Source organism: Gavia stellata, chromosome 9 (assembly GCF_030936135.1).
Source record: "Gavia stellata isolate bGavSte3 chromosome 9, bGavSte3.hap2, whole genome shotgun sequence".
Taxonomy (NCBI): Eukaryota; Metazoa; Chordata; class Aves; order Gaviiformes; family Gaviidae; genus Gavia; species Gavia stellata.
In genome coordinates, this window is record NC_082602.1 from 8220523 (window position 1) to 8239133 (window position 18611).

Genomic DNA, 18611 nt, shown 5'->3' on the forward strand with positions numbered 1-18611 from the left:
CTCATTACTCCTGAATTTACAATCAGTTATTTGAGGTATTTGAAACCTCGGCAATATGGAATAGCTTTCTGTTTTGGAGATTTTAAAAAAAAAAAAAAAGAGACTATTTGACTATGCTTCAGAAAATGCCTGTGAAGTTTTCTCTTTTGGTGATGGTGAAATGCAGAAAAGCTTGTGTTTCACCATAGACATACTTTACTTATTTTTTCATCTTGAATATGTGTTCTTCATCTAAGAACATAAATGTAAAAACTCATAACAGATTAAATGAATTTGCTTAGAAACGATTTTGTAGAATAAGTAGCGTTTGAGTATAAAACTGAGGTAACTATATATAGTCCAGAATTTGTTTTTCCTGAACTGTATGCAGAAATATTGGGGAATGTCAATGTCTGAATATTTTAGAAAATCCATCTGCACTTGGACAACAAATTTTACCTTTTTTTATTTTGAGTTAAAAAAGAAAGCATTATAAATTCTCCCAAAATTCTCTGCCCAAAAACAGTAGTTAAAGTAAATCTTATATACCTGTCAGAATCCTTGCAGTGGCTTTCTGGGGGATTTAAGGGATATTCTTTTCATTAGAATTGAAGGTAAAGTTTGAACTATTTTTCATACAGAATTCTGCAGGAGAAATTAGACCAGCCAGTATCAGCTCCACCGTCACCCAGAGACATATCAATGGAGATAGATTCTCCAGAAAATATGATGAGACATATCAGATTTTTAAAGAATGAAGTCGAGAGGTTAAAGAAACAACTAAGGGCTGCACAGTTACAGCGTGAGTAAACAACTTGTTTTAAATCGTTTTAAGTTCGTGTAATGTAAAGTTTTTATATATAGTTTCATGAGTTTGAATTTAAGGTAGAACTGGAAAAAATAGGGCAGGTTTGGATTAAAACATTTTTATAATTGCAGTGTTATTGCTTGTTGAGGTATTTATACTGCAGTTTGGGGGTTTTTTAGCTTTATTTTAGAAGGGTGTGTGGGAGAATCAACAAATATTTCTTGAATATTTTGGGCCAGAAAAAATGTTTCTATATTTTTTCTTTTTTTCCAGAGACTTAGCAGCATTTCAACATATAGATTCTTCAAAACATACTTATGGCCTACTTTGTCAGAGTCTTGTTATAAATTAAGAATTACTCAAAAGAATTAACAGCTAGCAAAATAAAGTTCAGTTTTATATATGAATTTCACTTGTTTATGATTGCCGCTACCTTTAAATAATTGTTTGTAACAGTTAGACTAATTGTTCAGGCAGCTATTTGACTTCACAATATAGCAGAACAAGTGATTTTATTTTGCTCTTACCTATGTAAGATTGCTTTAAAGGGGACCAGAATAAATTGTAGTTGTGTAGAAGTCCTTGTGTTTCTGTTTTGAAAAGTGTCATGAACCCTTGACCAGAAGTGGAAAGCCTGCTTTTTGCCCTGCCTTTCAAGAGAAGAGGCTACAGCTCTGAGCACATGGTCTCAGCTGGCAGGAAGGTCGCTTGCACCTTCCTGTGATCTTTGCAATGCCAATCCTTCGTGCTAAAGCTAAAATTTCTATCTGAGTTTCGTCAGTTCTGCCTAATTCCTAGTCAGTAGCATTATATTTGAATTGATATGTAAGTAGATACCTAACCATATAGACAGAAAAATTTGGGCGAGTGGGAAACAGGCAATATTCTCCCCCTCTAGTGTGCTGGTCTTAACAGGCTAACTGGAATATTTCAGCCCCCGTTTAGAGAAATAGCTTGCCAGAGGCAGCAGCCGTCCTTTAAAGACAGAGATGATGAGAGAGTGCTTTTTTGCAGAGGCCTTGTGCGCAAGTTTGTGGTATTAATAATTTGTGTCAGTTAAAAGAAGATAAGGACTGCTAATCTTTGTACTTGCCAATTCTGCACTGCAGCCTTCACTTACTGAACTTCAGAACGAGAGCAAGGCCTTAGATTTAAAGTACTCTTTGTACAAATCTGGCCTAATTAATTTCATTTCAGGTATTCTTTATTATTTTAAGTGGTTTCTTTTTGAATTACTGTGATTTAGAGTAAAAATTTAGAAGCATTTAAAGTCTAATTCTCATTGACAATAAGATCTAGGTTTAACAGTACTCTTTCCCTTTGTAAAGAGATTAAACAGAGCTGCAATATGAATAGCAGTACTGATAGAAATGGTGGATGTGCTAGCCTGCAAGCAGAAGATGAAACTGAAATACAGTTTTCAGTTTGGTGTTTGCAATATGTGGTCATTGGAAAACCCCTGGTATTATTCATAAATACTTAATAAAATATGCTTACTATATTCTGATACTGGTATTACATTTTGTATTCCTGAAGCACTTACTTCTATTCTAGGAACTGTTTTGGTATAATAATAGTTTTAAGTAAGTGCTACTGTTACATTTAGAAGTGGTATTTCCACAGAAGAGAGATATATCGCGTATTGTTGACAGTTTGGGAACAGTCTTCTAAAACAGGAATATTTTTTTTATTGAAGGGTGCTGCATAAAGAATTGATCACAAAGCATGATGAATCGTAATTTTTTTTTAATGTCAAGGAATTAAGTATAACCTTGATCAAACATTAGAAAACCTCACAAAATACATTGTGTGTCGTAAGTCTTCATCATGTGTTCCGTTTTATTTAAATAATCTGTCAAAATGCTTCATAGCTTTCCATAATTTGATTTTGTCACTTTAAATAGCCTGTGATACCAGAGCATTTAAGTGATATTTGCTGAACTTGTTTAGAATAGCAAACTCAAATCGCCCTTTGATGCAAAGAGTAAACCACTTGTTGGCTTTTAATATCAGTACACGTTCTGCTGGCCAATATCTATGATAAAATGTGTAATTGAAAGAATGCTATACATATAAGGTAGCAATTTAATACAAGTTTGTGTGTTTTGGGTTTCAGAACTTGTTTTGTGCTTCCTCCTTTGAAATGGAAATATACCTTTAAAACAATTTCTAGTGTGTTGCAGTAAAATCTTTGTAAATGTAGAATAGCGTTATTTTAATGGAGCAGGAATCATTGTATTTCTTCTTTACGGTTTTGGTTTTATTATTTTCTTCATGACTTTTTTCCTTTCTTTTCAAATTCATTTAAGTAACTACTTAAAACCTTTTTTACCTTTTATTTCCAAAATTGCTGTCAACCAGTAATTTATTTTAGTAGGTACTGTTCTGAGTTAGGCTTTGAACTAATGATTTAGAGATGAGAATTTTGAGTGATCCATCCTGAGCGTTTTCTACACCCTCATTCTTGAAGTACTGGAGTAGAATTAGGCACAACATATTTGCCTGTCTGTGAAATTGAATTTTAATCAAGTTTTAACAAAATTCCGAATTTCAGATTCGGAGAAGATGGCACAATATTTAGAAGAGGAGCGACACATGAGAGAAGAAAACTTAAGACTTCAAAGAAAATTACAGAGGGAAATGGAACGTAGGGAAGCACTCTGCAGGCAACTGTCAGAAAGTGAATCTAGCTTAGAAATGGACGATGAAAGGTTTGTATTTTCTATCCATCCAGATATGTTGGCATTGAGCTTATTAATCAATACTCATACTTATTTTTTAATATTACAGAATAAGTATTAATAGAAATAACCTGTATAAGGGTTTAATATATGTATAAAATTTCAGCATGGTCCAGGAATATCTTCAGTAGAATTGTATCTTGCATAGAAATTGCATTAGTTTTAACAGTGAGAAAGAAAATATTTGTATTGGAAGTTTGCTTAGGGTTTGGGTAATGTGTATTGAAATAAATACAGCTGTGGAGTTGAGATTCACGATAATTTGATCATAGTACCTTTGTCTTGCTCCTAACTTGGTAACGGCAAGGAATTCTGTGAGGTAGGAACAATATCTTTACTTGGAGCTAATTTGTCCTTTGCAGAAAGTAAAATGTGTTCAGCCAAATACAGAGGGATACTGTGTAAAAAGCTTTAGAGAAAGAAAGCATTTCCAGAACTGCCGGGTTGTTCTTGATGTCCAAACCATAACATCCTTGATTTTTTTTTCTCTACTGCAAGCTGCATTGCTTGCACTGACCTTACAGATAGTCTTGAGTTTTTCATGGTTTTATATGATGCCTTTTAGTGTTTTCTCACGTCATAGTCATATGGCAGTGTTATATCTTGAAAGAGGTTTTTAAGTACGCTTTGAATAAAACACTCATTTCTTATCAAATGCTCATTATTTTCTTGTACTGTTTTACATTATTTTGGATTTATAGTGGTACTTTAAAAAAAAAGTCGCCCTGTGCTGTGTATTCTTCTGATACTGAGATATTTCTTCTTGAGTCGTCAGGATATTTGTTATAAGCCATAATTTACCAGAAACAAAGTACCAGATATTTTGTTTCAAGGAGCACCCTTAAAGTTCAAGGTAGTGTTTTCATTTTAATGAAATACTAGTCAACTGACATATATTGCAGCAGCATCTGGTATTAAGATATAGTGAATGCTATATAAATTAAGTTGTTAGAAATACAGAATTCTGGTATTTGAGTCTACTTCTTTTAGCCTAATCTTTTCTGCCAGTATTTACATTGTAATGGAAATACGGTCAAAATCTAAATCTATGTGAATTACCAGTATTAATCCAAAAATGTAGGGTATCCTAACAATTTTTTTTGCCAAACAGTTGTAGGTAGTGGTAATCAATAAAATGCAGGAAAATTTGATTAACTGTTCTGTACTTCTAAGAAATTTCATTGTCCTGTTGATTTTCTTGGTATCACAAAGGCATGACAGAATCACTCCAAAACAGGTATTTGCAGTGTAAGTAATAACAAGTAAAGGGAAGGACGAAGCAGGTGTTAGAGTGGCTAGTCTTAGGAGAACTGTGTAGACAAACTAATTGTGGAACTACATGCAGTAATGATTTTAAAACATAAATTTTTGTCAGCTTACATTGTCTTCCTAAAAATGATGGTGGTGGTGGATCAGCTATCCAGGTTTTTTCAGTTGCATTCTGTTAGTTGATATTATTTTTTTTATGTGGGGGTAGATGAAGGTGCTTTACTGAATGCAAAACATGCTGCTCTCCCAAAACTTCTTCCTCCTGACTAGTAATAGCTTTGTCTTCTCAATCCTCCATCCTATTCTCTGGAGTAGTAGGGAAATATCTGAAAGCAGGAAGCGTAATAACTATGTGCTGCTATTCCATATCACCTGATTCAGCTACTAGGATGACTTACAGAAAATTGTCTTATGTAGAATAAAATATGATTAAATCACAGAGACCACTGCCTTGCTGTAATACGTGTACTGTCTGCATTACAAGTTACTGTGTGTTGCAGGGGTAGCCTAGTCAGTTCAATTTCGCTAACCTTGCTACTGGTAGCTCTTTAGAAAATTTACTTTTAATTAAACTTTAATTTGCCAGTTTGGTAATTTTCTGTTGTTCTCTATTGCAGCTACTTTTATTACCTGATCTACCCAAATTTAAACCAACTTTGGTACCACTATAGTGTACTGCCTGTGTTAGGTTTTGTGGCTTAGTAACTCTGAATATCCTGGTTAAAAATCATTAAGATGCAGTGTCAAAACATGTTTCAAATAGTTTGTGAACTGGCTTACAAACCTTGAAGTAGTCATCATTGTGAGTTCCATGCTCCACGTTGTGTTTTTTTTCTCTGGAAATAAATGTAGCTACTAAGAATTTCTGAGAACACAGTGGTAGAAGGGGAGACAAGTAAGAGTGAAAGGGCTGTTAGGTAGCTCATTTTTCCTGCTGCTTTGCTGTATCCAGTAAAGAAACACAGCTAAATGTAATAATATAAACCCAGGTGCACTGACTTGTGACTGTAAGTGCAGGGGAAGGCGAGCAGGGGAACCTCTAATCTAGACTATGACTGAAAATTCTAGGTGGAGAGTGCATAAGCAAGTCAACCTGAAAGCTGCCAGCCTAGTGGCACAGCTGCCAGCCTAGTGGCACAGCTGCCAGCTGTGGAAAGAATACATAAAATTACTTTTGAGATATAAACAGTAAGTGGCAAGTAGGAGCAATTGGTATGATTTTTATCTCCTTCTATAATAGCACTTGATGGCTGTGAAGAAGCTTCGCTATACTCAGTGAGTAAAGTACAAATAAGTACCACTAAAATTATTACAGGTGGGGAAAAATGCCTTGCTTGAGGTTCTAATCTGTTCAGTTTATCACAGTGAAGTGTGGGAGGTGTTTTGCAACAAAACCTTGAAATATCTTCAGTGGGAGAAAGTCCTGGGTTCAAAATGTCTCTCTGTTCCAGTGGCAAAATACCGATGAGCAAACGTTGAGACCAGAGGGATTCGAGTAGGAAACAGGGCATGTTTTTAACTGTGAGGCTGATCAGCTGGTGGAAAAAATTATCAATACTTTAATGATTTCCTGCCCTCCCGCTTTTCATGATTTCAGATTATTGCTGAATGCCCTTCTGCAAGATACACTCCAGCCAGACAAGCTATTGAGTTCAATGTAGAAATGATGTGTAAAGTGCAAGAATGTGGTATAGGTCAGATTGGATAACGTGATTTATACCTCTGGCCTTAATATGTACTATTCTAATCATGTGCAACTTGTACAGTTTTAACTGCAAATGACTAAGATAAGTCCAGCTATTTCTATTGAAAGTTAAGCCAATATCTGAGCCTTCAGCGGTGCCGAGAGTTCCTGTCATGGCTTCCTAAAGGTGACTGGTCCTTCATTAATCTGATGTGATTTTTATGGGAATTGAAAAAAACACAGTGAAACATTTAAAACATGGCACATTTTAAAAGGTTTGATCTAATTATTCTTTACCTTTTTTTGTTAGATATTTTAATGAGATGTCTGCACAAGGATTAAGACCTCGCACTGTGTCCAGTCCTATCCCTTATACACCCTCACCAAGTTCTAGCAGACCTATATCACCTGGTAAATATTTAACCCAGTTTCTAAAATTATTGTATGCATCACATAATAACGTGCCCTATTAATATATTTAGGTCAGTAGCCTTTGAAAGCTAGTCTGGAGAAAAAAAACTGCATCATAAATGTAAGAATAATTTTGCCTTAGATGTGTTCTAGTGCAGCATGTTTTCGGATGGTTCTGTTTTACACTGTGAACAGATATTAAAGGTCAGTTAAGTAGCTATAACTTGAACTTTTCTTTCTTTTTTTTTTTGCTCTGTTTTTCTGTCTTACCGTCTCTTCTCCCTCCCCCTGCTGAAGTTGCCCAACAGGATGCATAGTTCAAACAGATTTCTAGAGTTTGGTAATGAACTAGTAATGAGACTGCTATTGTGCTCTGAATCAAAACTTCTTATAGAAGTCTGATCTTGAACGTGTTGGAAAAAAGTCAATTTCCATTTCTGTTTAGAGAAGTGGCTTTTGTACTTCTGCTAATTTCTATTGTAAAACAATAACTATAAAATTAAGAATTCCTGTGTCTAGTACTTTGTATAACAAGGCAAACTAACTTTTTTTTAGTTTTTAATTAATGAATATGTCTTTTTAAGTCAAAAGAAGTGTATTTGTGTTACTAACACATTTATTGACTGCAATTTAAAAATCCCTTAAAATTGCACTCGGACATTCATTAAAAGTTGTTGGCCATGAATGTTATATGGCAATGACAAACTCACTTGTACATAATGAAGCGAATCCTGCATACCGTGCTTTCCCAAGTTCACCTTTAGAACCTGTTGGACAGAGTCCTACAGTAAGGGCAAATAAGATGTGCTCTATATTGACACGTTCTGCAAGATGGGATTGAGACATTTTATTACACAGGTCTGCTAGAACACATAAAATGTCTTAAAACTCTTTGGTTTTCAAGATTTGACTTTAGTTTTTCAGAAGGACTCAATATAGTTTTCATCCAGGTGTTGCAAAAGGAGTAAGCAGGTGTGAAAACTAGCTATGGCCATAAACCATGTTGAATTGTTAGAGATGAACATCATGACAGAGTTTTTCAAGTGGTTTTTGGGCTTCTGAAATGAGCCAAATCACTTGACTTTCAATGTTTTGCAAGGTACATTACCAAGACAGTGATAGATGTTTTCTTATCCTTTTCCTGTAATTGGTTGTACGGAAACGTAGTCATGCTAAGAACTGTTCTGGAGTAACTACTGTGGATGTTCATGGTTATTCATGTGCAGCCTTCGTAATACAATATTCAACTGCACATTGTATCTGCAGTCCACACAGTGTTTATAATTAAAAGTGTTGGAAAAATTATCTGGTAATTTACAGGCTTGCATCCCAGATTACCTAGAAATGCGCCCAATTTAGACACTGATGTGTCAGTGTGGGAGTACTCTGTCAGTTTGTTCCTACACTGGGACTGAAGCACATTCCTTGTTCCCTGGGGACTTCACTTCCCATCAGTAGTTGATACAAGAGTGCTCTGTTCTAATGGGAATTATATTCCATAGACAGGGGATGCTGAAACACAGTCTGAAGCAGAGTTAAAAATAGCACAACTGAAATGATATTTCTAACAGAGTTCACAGTTTTGGTAATGTTAGTATAGTAAGTGTTCCAGGCTAGCACTTCTGCACAGGTAGCTACATTACTGTCCTTCACATCTGGTAAATTAATATCCACAGTGGGGAAGTTTCAGACTTCAGAAAAATAGAAGAAGCAGTTTGTTAGAGAACTAATGAGATCAATAGGGAATTTTGTACAGCTGTCTGGGATGTAAGAATGCAGTAATAGATGAAAACAAATAGTCTTTGAGAGTACTTTATATCTGAAGTAGTACACTAAGACACTGTCAAAAGTATCAGCACAGAATAACACAACAGTTGTATTTTGCATCAAGCAATTGTATGACTTGACATGTTTCGTTTGGGAAATGATGTGCCTGAATTTGTAGAAACATCATGTGAAACCAGTTAGAAATGCTATAACTTCATATGGATAGCCGGTCAGGTTTAATGGGTCAGATTCTGGCTCCTGAATCCCAGAGCCTTTTGTGCTTGCATGGCTTGTGAGGCTGCTTTTGAGGACTCTTTCAAGCTGAGATACTGCTGAGATTTCTAGCACAGTGCATGGAACTTTGGAGATTGTGGAAGTATTGCTACTCCTAGGCAGCTGGGGATTAGTTACTGTGATTACCAGTTAGTCTTTAGTGTAGATAAAGTTTGATTTTGGGCTGCAGAGATGAGCTACCTTGGATGTACCTGCACTACTCTGTTATTGCTTCTTTAACTGCCATGTAGACTTTTGCATTTGTAAAACTCTTGGAGCTGGTTTATCCCAAAGCAGTCCAAAATTGTAATGTTGCAAAGGTGACATAAAGCGTATTTTTTGCCTTTTATTGTTCTGGGCTCTTGTCTCTGACTTGCAACACATTGTCACCTACGTGAACATTGACTTGTTTCTGTCCTTGTGCTTACAAAAGCAGTTAATTATAAAACACGTGCTGTACAGACAATTAGATTGTGTAGTCAAAAAGCAGATTAATTTTGTTAGTCTGCATTGTTTAACTACTCTACAGTGACACATATTCCATTGGAATCACTTGTAATTTGCACCAAACATACATTGGGGATGTAGCAGAATCAAACTTAGAATTGAAGGAGGCAAGGGGAGTATGTTTTCTTATATGACTTTATTAGTGATTTGAGGCTTGTTGGGTTTATTCTCCCAAGATCTTGTCTCATCAATTGTAGGCACAGAGATACATGCAGTTAAGGACAAAGCTGTGTGTTGATGCATACTGTAGCTGCAGTGGCACTGTTTTGCATTGGTGTAGTGTTGAACAAGTGTGAAAACTGTTAAATCCAATGTGGTGTTACAAAAGTTTAATAGACCTTTAGACATTCTTTTGGTCATAATTCTCCAAAGCAGTTGCTAGTGAGTGTCTAATACTAAACAGCTGAGAAAAGTCTTGTCTCCTACCTTACTGATATTTTTGTCAGAAAGCAATAATGAACTAAAGGTCTTGGAAAATGTGCTGTTTTGAGAAATACTCAAAACACTAAAAGGTCTGAACTTTAAGCACTCAGCAGTTGCTGTTTCTGTTTACCTTGGTTTGCTATACAGGTACTCTGCATTTTTATAAATTAGTTCTTACAGAAAGGAAATATTTAGATGGAAGAATTAGATATTTGCACTTCTGAATATTAGGCTTTCCTTAATGTGGATAAAACAAGTTGTAGTTTTAAACGTTTGTTGCTAGCCTAGTCCTGCTAGCAACTAATCCCAGAATGTTTTAACTTCACAGCCCCAACGATCTTTGGGTCCCTGCCTATATACACCAAGGCAACAAAGGAGGAAGCCTGGGTATGGATTTGGTATGCCTTGGAGGAGCCACCTACATACAGTTTCTTTGCGGAAACTTGTAGTGGCCCAATGCTAGATGGCTTCTCCAGGCACAACCTCTCTGCTTCTTCAGACTGCATTTTGTTTAGGGAGCCATTTCCTCCGAGGAGAAATGGAAGGCTGGATGGAAATACTTGTGGATTAAGCTGCCAGGGGAGCCTTACACCATTTATGTTAAGTGAAAAGTTATATTTAACATTGTGTAATGTATGTTTTGAAACATACTGTAGTTTACTACAAGAAAAGAAATTAATTTTACATCAGCTTTTCAGTACAGTGACTATTTTCTAGGTGTCTACTCTGCCAGCAGTTACCATTTCTTAACCTGTCATTGATTCAGAACTAAAAAAAATTTTAAAACCTCACACTTTAGTTTGTAGTATAAACAAAAATGTTGATGTTACCTTGTTCTAACAATTTTTAGGTCTGTCATATGCAAGTCACACAGTTGGTTTCACACCACCAACCTCACTGACTAGAGCTGGAATGTCTTACTACAATTCCCCAGGCCTTCATGTGCAACATATGGGACCATCCCATGGTATTACAGTAAGTATTTAATATAATAAATACTTGTTACCAATGTCAGTTTGGTTTTTAAAAGTTATGATTGCTTGTCCTTAAGCTTTTTTATAAAACATTTTTGTAAATGTTTGTTTTTGTCTCCTTACTCCAAGATATCTATTGCTGCTTTCTTCAGCCCTGATTTTCCTCTTCACCCCTCAGAAACTGATTCTTTTTGGAGAACCTTATTTTCTGCAAAAGAATAGGATGTATTATCATCTTAAGGACAGTAATAGGTATCATCTTATGGATCAGCAGGCAGGGTGTGAGAAGTGATGTTCTAAGCTACTAAGCCTATCCCAGGAAGTAAAAACATTGCTTTCATTTTTCTCCTAGTCTCCACCATCTGACGGATGAGTCATCTGAGGTTGCTCCAAGCTCAGGTTTTCTTCAGGATGACACACAATGCTACCACCATGTCACAGGCAGTTAACTCTTATTTTCTCTTCTCATTGGCAAAGAAGAAAGTTAATATAAACATTTGTTAGGACAATCTCTCATATCTTTCAACTGGATTTATTTCCTTTTTACCTCTGATGTTCGATGCATTTCTACTTAATCGTGTTTCTTCTAAGTATTTGTGGAGTTCATGAGCAAACAGAGCCCAAATATTAACCATTTGGCAAAATACCTTATAGTTGTTGTATCAAGACCATTTTGATTTTTCTCAATGGGTATGATAGTATATAAATATCCTGCAGTGCTTTTGCATATACTTGTCATTCTCAGATGTGAAAACATGTTTCAATAGAATTTTTAGTAGAATGCTAAAATATGGCTGCTTAAGAAATCATTTAGGTGAGTGTGCAAAGGTAACTTAATTTCATTGAGCAAAGAATGGTGGGAATGCTACAATAGTGGGTAGAACAGGAGGGAGGCTGGAGCTCAGCAGGAAGGTAGAATCCTGATCTGGGTTCAGCTCACTACTGTGTGTCACATGAGTTAGTCACAGGAAGATCTTTATGCTTCTGGAAAACCTGGAACCTAATTTTATAAATAAGTTTTTCAAGGAACTTGTTCTGTTCAGTCTCCCTGAAATACTACTCTTTCTGAAACTGTAAATTAATTGGTGTCACACTGAGTCACTATGAAAAAGATGATCTTCAAGACAAAATACTAATTGTTTTGAGGAAGGTGTTCATAAGTAGCGCTTGGCTTTGTCTCGATACTGAAACCAGGTCCCTTCATATTATTAGATGTACACAAATGCAATAAATGATTTTAAGTATTTTGGAGACATCAGACAGTTGTCAAGAATCCCTTAGCTTTTTGCATAGAGCATTGATCCATTGTACGTAGTTGTGCAGAAAAATAGATACAATATATATTACTTGACTAAACTGCAGTTTGATACTTGACTCTTCATTTTTTTATCTCCATTACAGAATAAATTCATTTTACCTGTAGTACATTTGGTGTAGCACTGTAATTATGCTTCTTCCCAGAGTTGATCACCTTTGGTTGATTATTAATTGTGGGTGGGTGGTTTGTCATGCCATGAGGTTCGTGATTAATGCTAACTGGATCGGTAAGTAGTGAGCATTTTGGTTTCAAAAGTGCAGAAGTTAGCATTGTGCAGTGTAATTTATATTGCAAACATTAAAGGAGATTCCTCACCCCCCTCTCCCCCTCAGTTTGCAAAGGTAAAGTGGGTTTTAAATCTTTGTGTTTAAACGTGCAGGTTGTTGAAAATCTGTGGTTTCTGTTGAGGGGAGCTCTCTAACAACTGGGTCACTCTTGCAGCTCAAATGGTTGTAATCTTTTTTGTTCTCCAAAGAAAACTTGTGTTATGCTTTGGTCTTGCTGCAGTGTGCAGGCGAAGAGTCTTTCAGAAAGCTAGAGATTCTGGGCAGACTCTGTGGCATTTGAAACATTCCCACCCACGCTCAGGTACCACGTAGTTGGACTTCATATGCCAGCAGTGTAAAATTAAAGGTTCATCAGCACCTATTGGTTCAGCAAGCACAACTGGGAGGTGCTGTCTCTACAGCATCTCTCATTTCTTTTTAGGTTGCTGGTCATCATAGGTAAACATATCTTCAGGATATATGTCTTGTTCATTTCCTGCAAGCTGACAGGAAAGAATGCGTGTTCTGTTTGATCTGAAAAGTACTTCCCCTTTTCTTCGCTACTCCATTTCAGAGTAATGTTTATTTTATGTAAAAGTTGTATTGTGATTCTTGCAATGTTTTGAAAAGGATTCTTCCCAAATAATTGTTCAGATTTTTTTGTGGTTTTTTTTTTCCTTTGTCAAGCTCAGTACATTGATTAGAGGACTTGCACCTAAAGTTGTTCAGGAGTGTGTTAAACATAATTTCAATATTTGTTCTGCAGAGGCCTTCACCACGAAGAAGTAACAGCCCCGACAAATTTAAACGTCCCACTCCTCCTCCTTCTCCAAACACGCAGACCCCAGTGCAGCCACCTCCGCCACCACCTCCACCACCTGTGCAACCTACGGTCCAATCCGCAGCATCGCAGTCAGCCACTTTTCAACATTCAGTTCATCCCTCCTCTCAGCCTTAGTGCATGTGCTCAGCAGTCTGTATGTCAGAAGTGGACTCATAACATGGAGCAGTTTACTAAAAGCCAAAGGCTTACTTGGCATATTTGGATTTGACTTATTTGCACTGAGGTTATATAGGCTTCACTGTTAATTGTGTTGTAAACGTTTGTATAAAATGCAGCCAGTGTTGTGGGTCTACAACACTAACTTAACAAAGTTTTCCATCAGTGTTTACTTGAACTACATGTATGTCCATTCTCTGGCTGGAACATTTGCTACTCTGTTTGGTAATACGGCATTATGTCGTTTTGCTTGGCTCCAAAGCTTCATTTTCCTGGCTTTTAGGTTTGTAAAATTAAAGGGATACCTTTTTATATTTTTTCATGACAATTTGCAGAAAATTAAAGGCATGATGGGCTATATGATAAATTCTGAAATATTACAGTGTTTACCAAGCTTATGGAAAATCAGCACTACGTTTCAGTCATTTGAAATAACAGCTTCTAGTGCAAAAGTGAGTCAGACACTCTAATCAGTGCCCAAGACATATACTCTATTGTATTACGTAGTAAATAAGCTTACTTCAGCACACAGGACACATCCATACTTCTCCTGTTTAAAAGCACCTCAAACGTATGGTACAGTCTGCATTTTACAGTGAGGGAACTGGCTTGTTGGAGTCTGTGGAATGTACAATCCGTGGACCTTAAGATTTGATGATTTGACTTGACATTTACGTTGACCTGTAAGCTGCCCATACTGTGTGATTGGTCACAGTTAACTTCGGTAAGTGTGGTCCTGCCCACAGGTTACTGATAGCTGATTGAAGTGTGCTCTTTGATTTTTTTGCTGCAGAAGGCAATGTGATTGTAGAGAACAGCTCATGATAACTTTTTTCTTGTTAAAATATATTAATTGTGATTCCCCTGAAGCAACGTTTGAACAGGTAATCTAAATGTTCAAAAGTCTGTTAGAAAATAAGATACAAGATGAGCATATAGGAATATATTGGCTAACAGCCAAAATGTTGTATTGCTTGGTAGAAACAGAGTACAAGAAAGTAGCACAAAATGGCACTAATGAATGCTTATTTAGCAGCCTAAGCCGGTACAATGTATAAAGAAATGTATTCTGAATACATTCTTTCCATTCATTTAGCACAATAAATTGGTTTCACCTTGCAGTGGAACAAAGTGTCACTTCTTGATATTGACATCTTACTCAGTTATGTTTTTCCTGAGGTTCCTGTTGAGTACTGCGGTTTATATATTATTGATGATTTTAAGTGGTTTACCTCATATATATGGATATGTGGGCCATGGAAAATGACAAGAGAATGTTTATTTTATGAGAATATGTATCTGGCTATAATCAGAGCAGAACATGAGTAATTTATCTTTTGTTTACAAAAGTTTGTTTGACATGCCTAATGCTTTATTAAGGACACTTTTAAGAAGGAAGTACAGCATTCTGGTAGTATACTAACACTTGTACATATATTTTCATGTTTGCTGCTCACCTATTCAGTAAGAATTGCAAACTGAAAATCTTTATAAAATTAGTGCTCTAAAGCAAAATAGTAAGTTAAAATAATGTTGGAAAAGGTTCAGTTTAAGGCAAAACTAGAATTTCTTCACTGTAGCTATGTAGTTTCAGCTCTGAGAGAATTTAGAGAAATGCATATATAGTCTATTACACTTCTTAAGTCAATATGGGATCAAGTGCATTATCAAATTACATTAGTTATGGTAGTGACTCTCCAATCAAGTGTTTTTCAAGATTGTGGCAGACCTAAAATTTGACCAGTGCTTCCATCTGAAAATAATTGACTGTAGCAGGTGGTACCCTTTCCATAGAGGAAACTCAACTGTGAGCATTGTAATTAAACAGAGCTCCTGAATCAGTGGTAGGATTGCATGTGAGAAAATTAGACAGTCAGAGGTGGGACTAAGGTCAAGATAGGATTGGTTTGGTTTGACGCTTGTCCTTTTGTAAACATAAGACGAAGAAAAAATAGGTTCTTTTATAAGTAGGATTTCAGCTCAAATATACCACTATTTAAAATTGTGCCCTCCTTTCTGAAGTGCTTTGAGATTCTTGGACATACGGCTCTGTAGAGTTTGAGCTCATAATGGTGGTATATAAATGCGGGGGGAGGGGAGGGGCGAAAGCCTTTGACAGTGTTAAGATTTTAAAATGGAAAATTGCCTAGAATAATTTACGTTTGAAGCATATTCTGAAACTAAATTTGTGTAACCCAAGTTCAGCTGCTGTTACAAAGTGTCTTAGTGAACTCTCCTTACTATTCCAGTGGGACTGTTACCAGAGGAAAATAAAGAACTGACAAATGTATACTAAATCCTGAAAGTGTAACAAGGCGCTAAGTCGGCCTTACCTAACTAAGAACATTGAACAAACATTTGCTTGCAATCAGAAGTGTTAAACTCTAGTTGTAGACTTTTTGAATAAGATGAGGAATTGTGCACAACCATCTCCTAATAAATGTAAATGGATTTTCGGTTTTCCTTGTGAATCATAGTCATGAATTATGCTTCTGCAGCTGTGATTTTTTCAGATCTCCTTTAGATTGGAGAAAATCATGTGACAGTGAGGTCCAGCTTACCATGAGGGCTTAAGTACTTGGCTTCTTTATCTCGGAAGCACCTGGGTGGGTTTCTGCTGTCCTTTTCATTACTAATGCCTGTCAGTTGCACACTGCGTCATCACTAGTTATGTAAGGCCATAGAAGCAACTTTTAGCTGTGATGAGCATTTTGTGAGTATATCCCTTTACAGCTAAAGGTTTAAAAAAAATATCTTTTAGCTGTTTCAGCAGTGCTTTCCTCTCTGACAATCAAGCAGTTTTCTTTTTACTTTTTCTCTCAAGGGATCTGGCTTGGACACTGGAATGCAGCTGACACTGTAGAGCATTAAGAGTTTATTTTATCCACGGTTTGTTCCAGGGAAGTTCTTTGGAAGAAGAGGTAGGACTGTTTGGAGATAGTCTTCCAGCTAACAGCCAGATAAGATTGTTTTAAATACATGTACTCCTCTAAGAGCATATTCCCAAGGGCAGAAAGGAATATCAGAGTTTTTCAAGAAAGTGTCAGTGCTTTTCCATTGGTAGTCGCTGTACTGGAGCTGAACAGAACAGGATTCCTTTCCTGTTACAGTGTTCATGTTCAGGAATCTGTCTGCTTGGGTGGAATCCCTGTGTACTTCAGCTGAATGAAAAATGCAGTCTTGGAAGCAATGAAAACGAGAAAGCTTCCTGGGATCTGTGCGAGTTGCACTGCTGACAGGAGACAATTTAGACCCCATATATTTTGTTAAAGAAATGGAAACTGATCATGGAGACAAATAAAAGAGCCTTGAATACTTTGTCAATCAAAGAACGCAGTCTCTCGTTCTCAGTATTGATTATTGCTTGCTAAGAGGATGCATCCAGGGACCTTGTTTAAGTCTTGTAGTGCTTTTTCTAATCCTAATGCTTAGTTTTACAAGCAGTATGAGTTCTAATACTGTTCAACTCTTTCTGATGTTTCCTTTTTGTTTCAGTCATGGCAGTCTATTTCTTTTTGATCCTTGGGAGTCTACAGAGCATGGACTATGCAGAGCATATTTCTCCAGTTCAAGCCATCTCATAAGAAAACAGAAGGTTTATGAGTGTAAGCTATAAAATTGTAATACATGCATATGTTACAACAACCTCCTTGAGGGGAAAGATCTGTCCTCTTGAAGGGAGAGAAAGAGAGCCCCTAAGTACTAAATGGACTGTATGCATAGGGGCAATCTGGTTTCTCTAGTTCCCTGAGGAGCTGAATTCCTCTCCCAGACCTTTTTGGATTTGGACTAGACTTCTTAATTTTTTAATTTTTTTAAATTCCACATCTCACTCTAATAAGTACTCAGGATATCCTTCATGTTCCTTTTGGGTAATAACCACTAGTCCCAGTACAGAGGTTAAGAGTCATTGCCACTTTGTGGACTGGAGGAAGTCACTGAATGTGCCAGACTGTGGCCTTTACGATGCAGTCATAGTTCAAGTGGGAGTGTGTGCTTGTATCATGATTTCTTTTTTTAAGCAGCTGTTGCTGTTTTTGTAGTAGTGTGCCCTGAAGAGGAGATAAAACTATGGAGTTTGGCACTGCATTAACAGACAGCTGCTACATTAGGGAGAATAGTGCTTGTTCCTATTCAACTAGTTAGGCTCCAAAGAAAAGTACTACCTCATGTTTAGGTTGGGATGATGTGGCCGCAGGGTCAGGATAAATGTCATAGCTGTGCTAGGTTTTGTTCTGCATGTATTACCCAGATAGGAGACTTTCCTCATTGGAACTGGGCTCTGGAGGTTATAAAGCTTTCGTAGAGGAGGAGTGGGGAGTTAGGACAGATGGTAGAGGGTTGAGTTTGAGAAAACTCTGTGTCCCTGTAGTAAATTGCTGCTCAGAATACTCTTTGGCTCGGCCTGGGAATTGCCTGTACTAAAACTGCAATTTTTTCCTTTCAAAAAGTGCTGTGTTGCAGTTCTTTAAGTTCCTGACATTGGTATATAATTAAAAAACAAGAAAAGCAATTGCCCTTTTTACAGAAATATTGGAAGTAGCCTTCTGCGTGCCAAGGCGGGTTTTCTCACGATATAAATTAATACTGTATCTATAAACGAAGGTGTTCTGTTCTAGTGGTAAAACCTAAGCTGTCCAAGGCACTTTAGTTTGTGATTGCTGACTTTTGTTTTGGCAGGTGTTTCAGATGAAATCTAAGCCTCCTGTGGAGGAAGAAAAAAATCACCTGACAGCTGTAGACTGTTCCTTTCCTGCAGAAATACAGCAATTTCCTCAAATGCAAGTAAAAATGGAACAAGCATCCTTGAGCTTTTCTGAAGCTTATATTTAGTTTCAGTACCTTGGTGATTACTCTTGTCTATTTAGAGAATCTACAAAGCCTCATTACAGGTTGGCTGGGTGTCTAGCTGGTTATTCCTATGTTTTCCTGATCCTAGTGAAGGAAGCCTGTTCAAATTCAGATCAAATTTATAAATCCACTGGTTAACAACAATGGTCAAAGTGCAGATTTGTTGAGCATGAATCCAAGTGATGACTTTAAAAGCATTACGCTGTGTTGGTGTGAATTGGAGCTTATCGTTGAAAGAACCTCGGATACAAAGAAGGGTTTTTTTAGCAGGTTATATTTTATTCCTGTATTAGCTGTATTATTGCTTTGTTGTATATCTCAAGGTGTTTACATGTATTTG

At 36.7% G+C, this 18611-nt stretch overlaps 1 protein-coding gene across 2 annotated transcripts in view; it reads left to right on the forward strand.

The window, feature by feature from the left end:
* The window catches only part of CCDC6 (coiled-coil domain containing 6), a 52529-nt gene extending 35805 nt beyond the window's left edge, over positions 1 to 16724 (forward strand). The window contains exons 5-10 of one of the 2 annotated variants that reach the window (XR_009484097.1): positions 621 to 781; positions 3342 to 3498; positions 6792 to 6892; positions 10713 to 10837; positions 13187 to 14144; positions 16245 to 16724. Coding sequence is in view for 1 of the 2 variants with exons in the window: in XM_059821265.1 (XP_059677248.1) it covers positions 621 to 781; positions 3342 to 3498; positions 6792 to 6892; positions 10713 to 10837; positions 13187 to 13378 (736 nt within the window). In the remaining variant the exon portion in view is untranslated. Of the gene's footprint in view, positions 1 to 620; positions 782 to 3341; positions 3499 to 6791; positions 6893 to 10712; positions 10838 to 13186; positions 14540 to 16244 lie in introns of those variants that run through there. The other variant, XM_059821265.1, reaches the window with a different exon arrangement.
* Positions 16725 to 18611: the final 1887 nt, after the last annotated feature.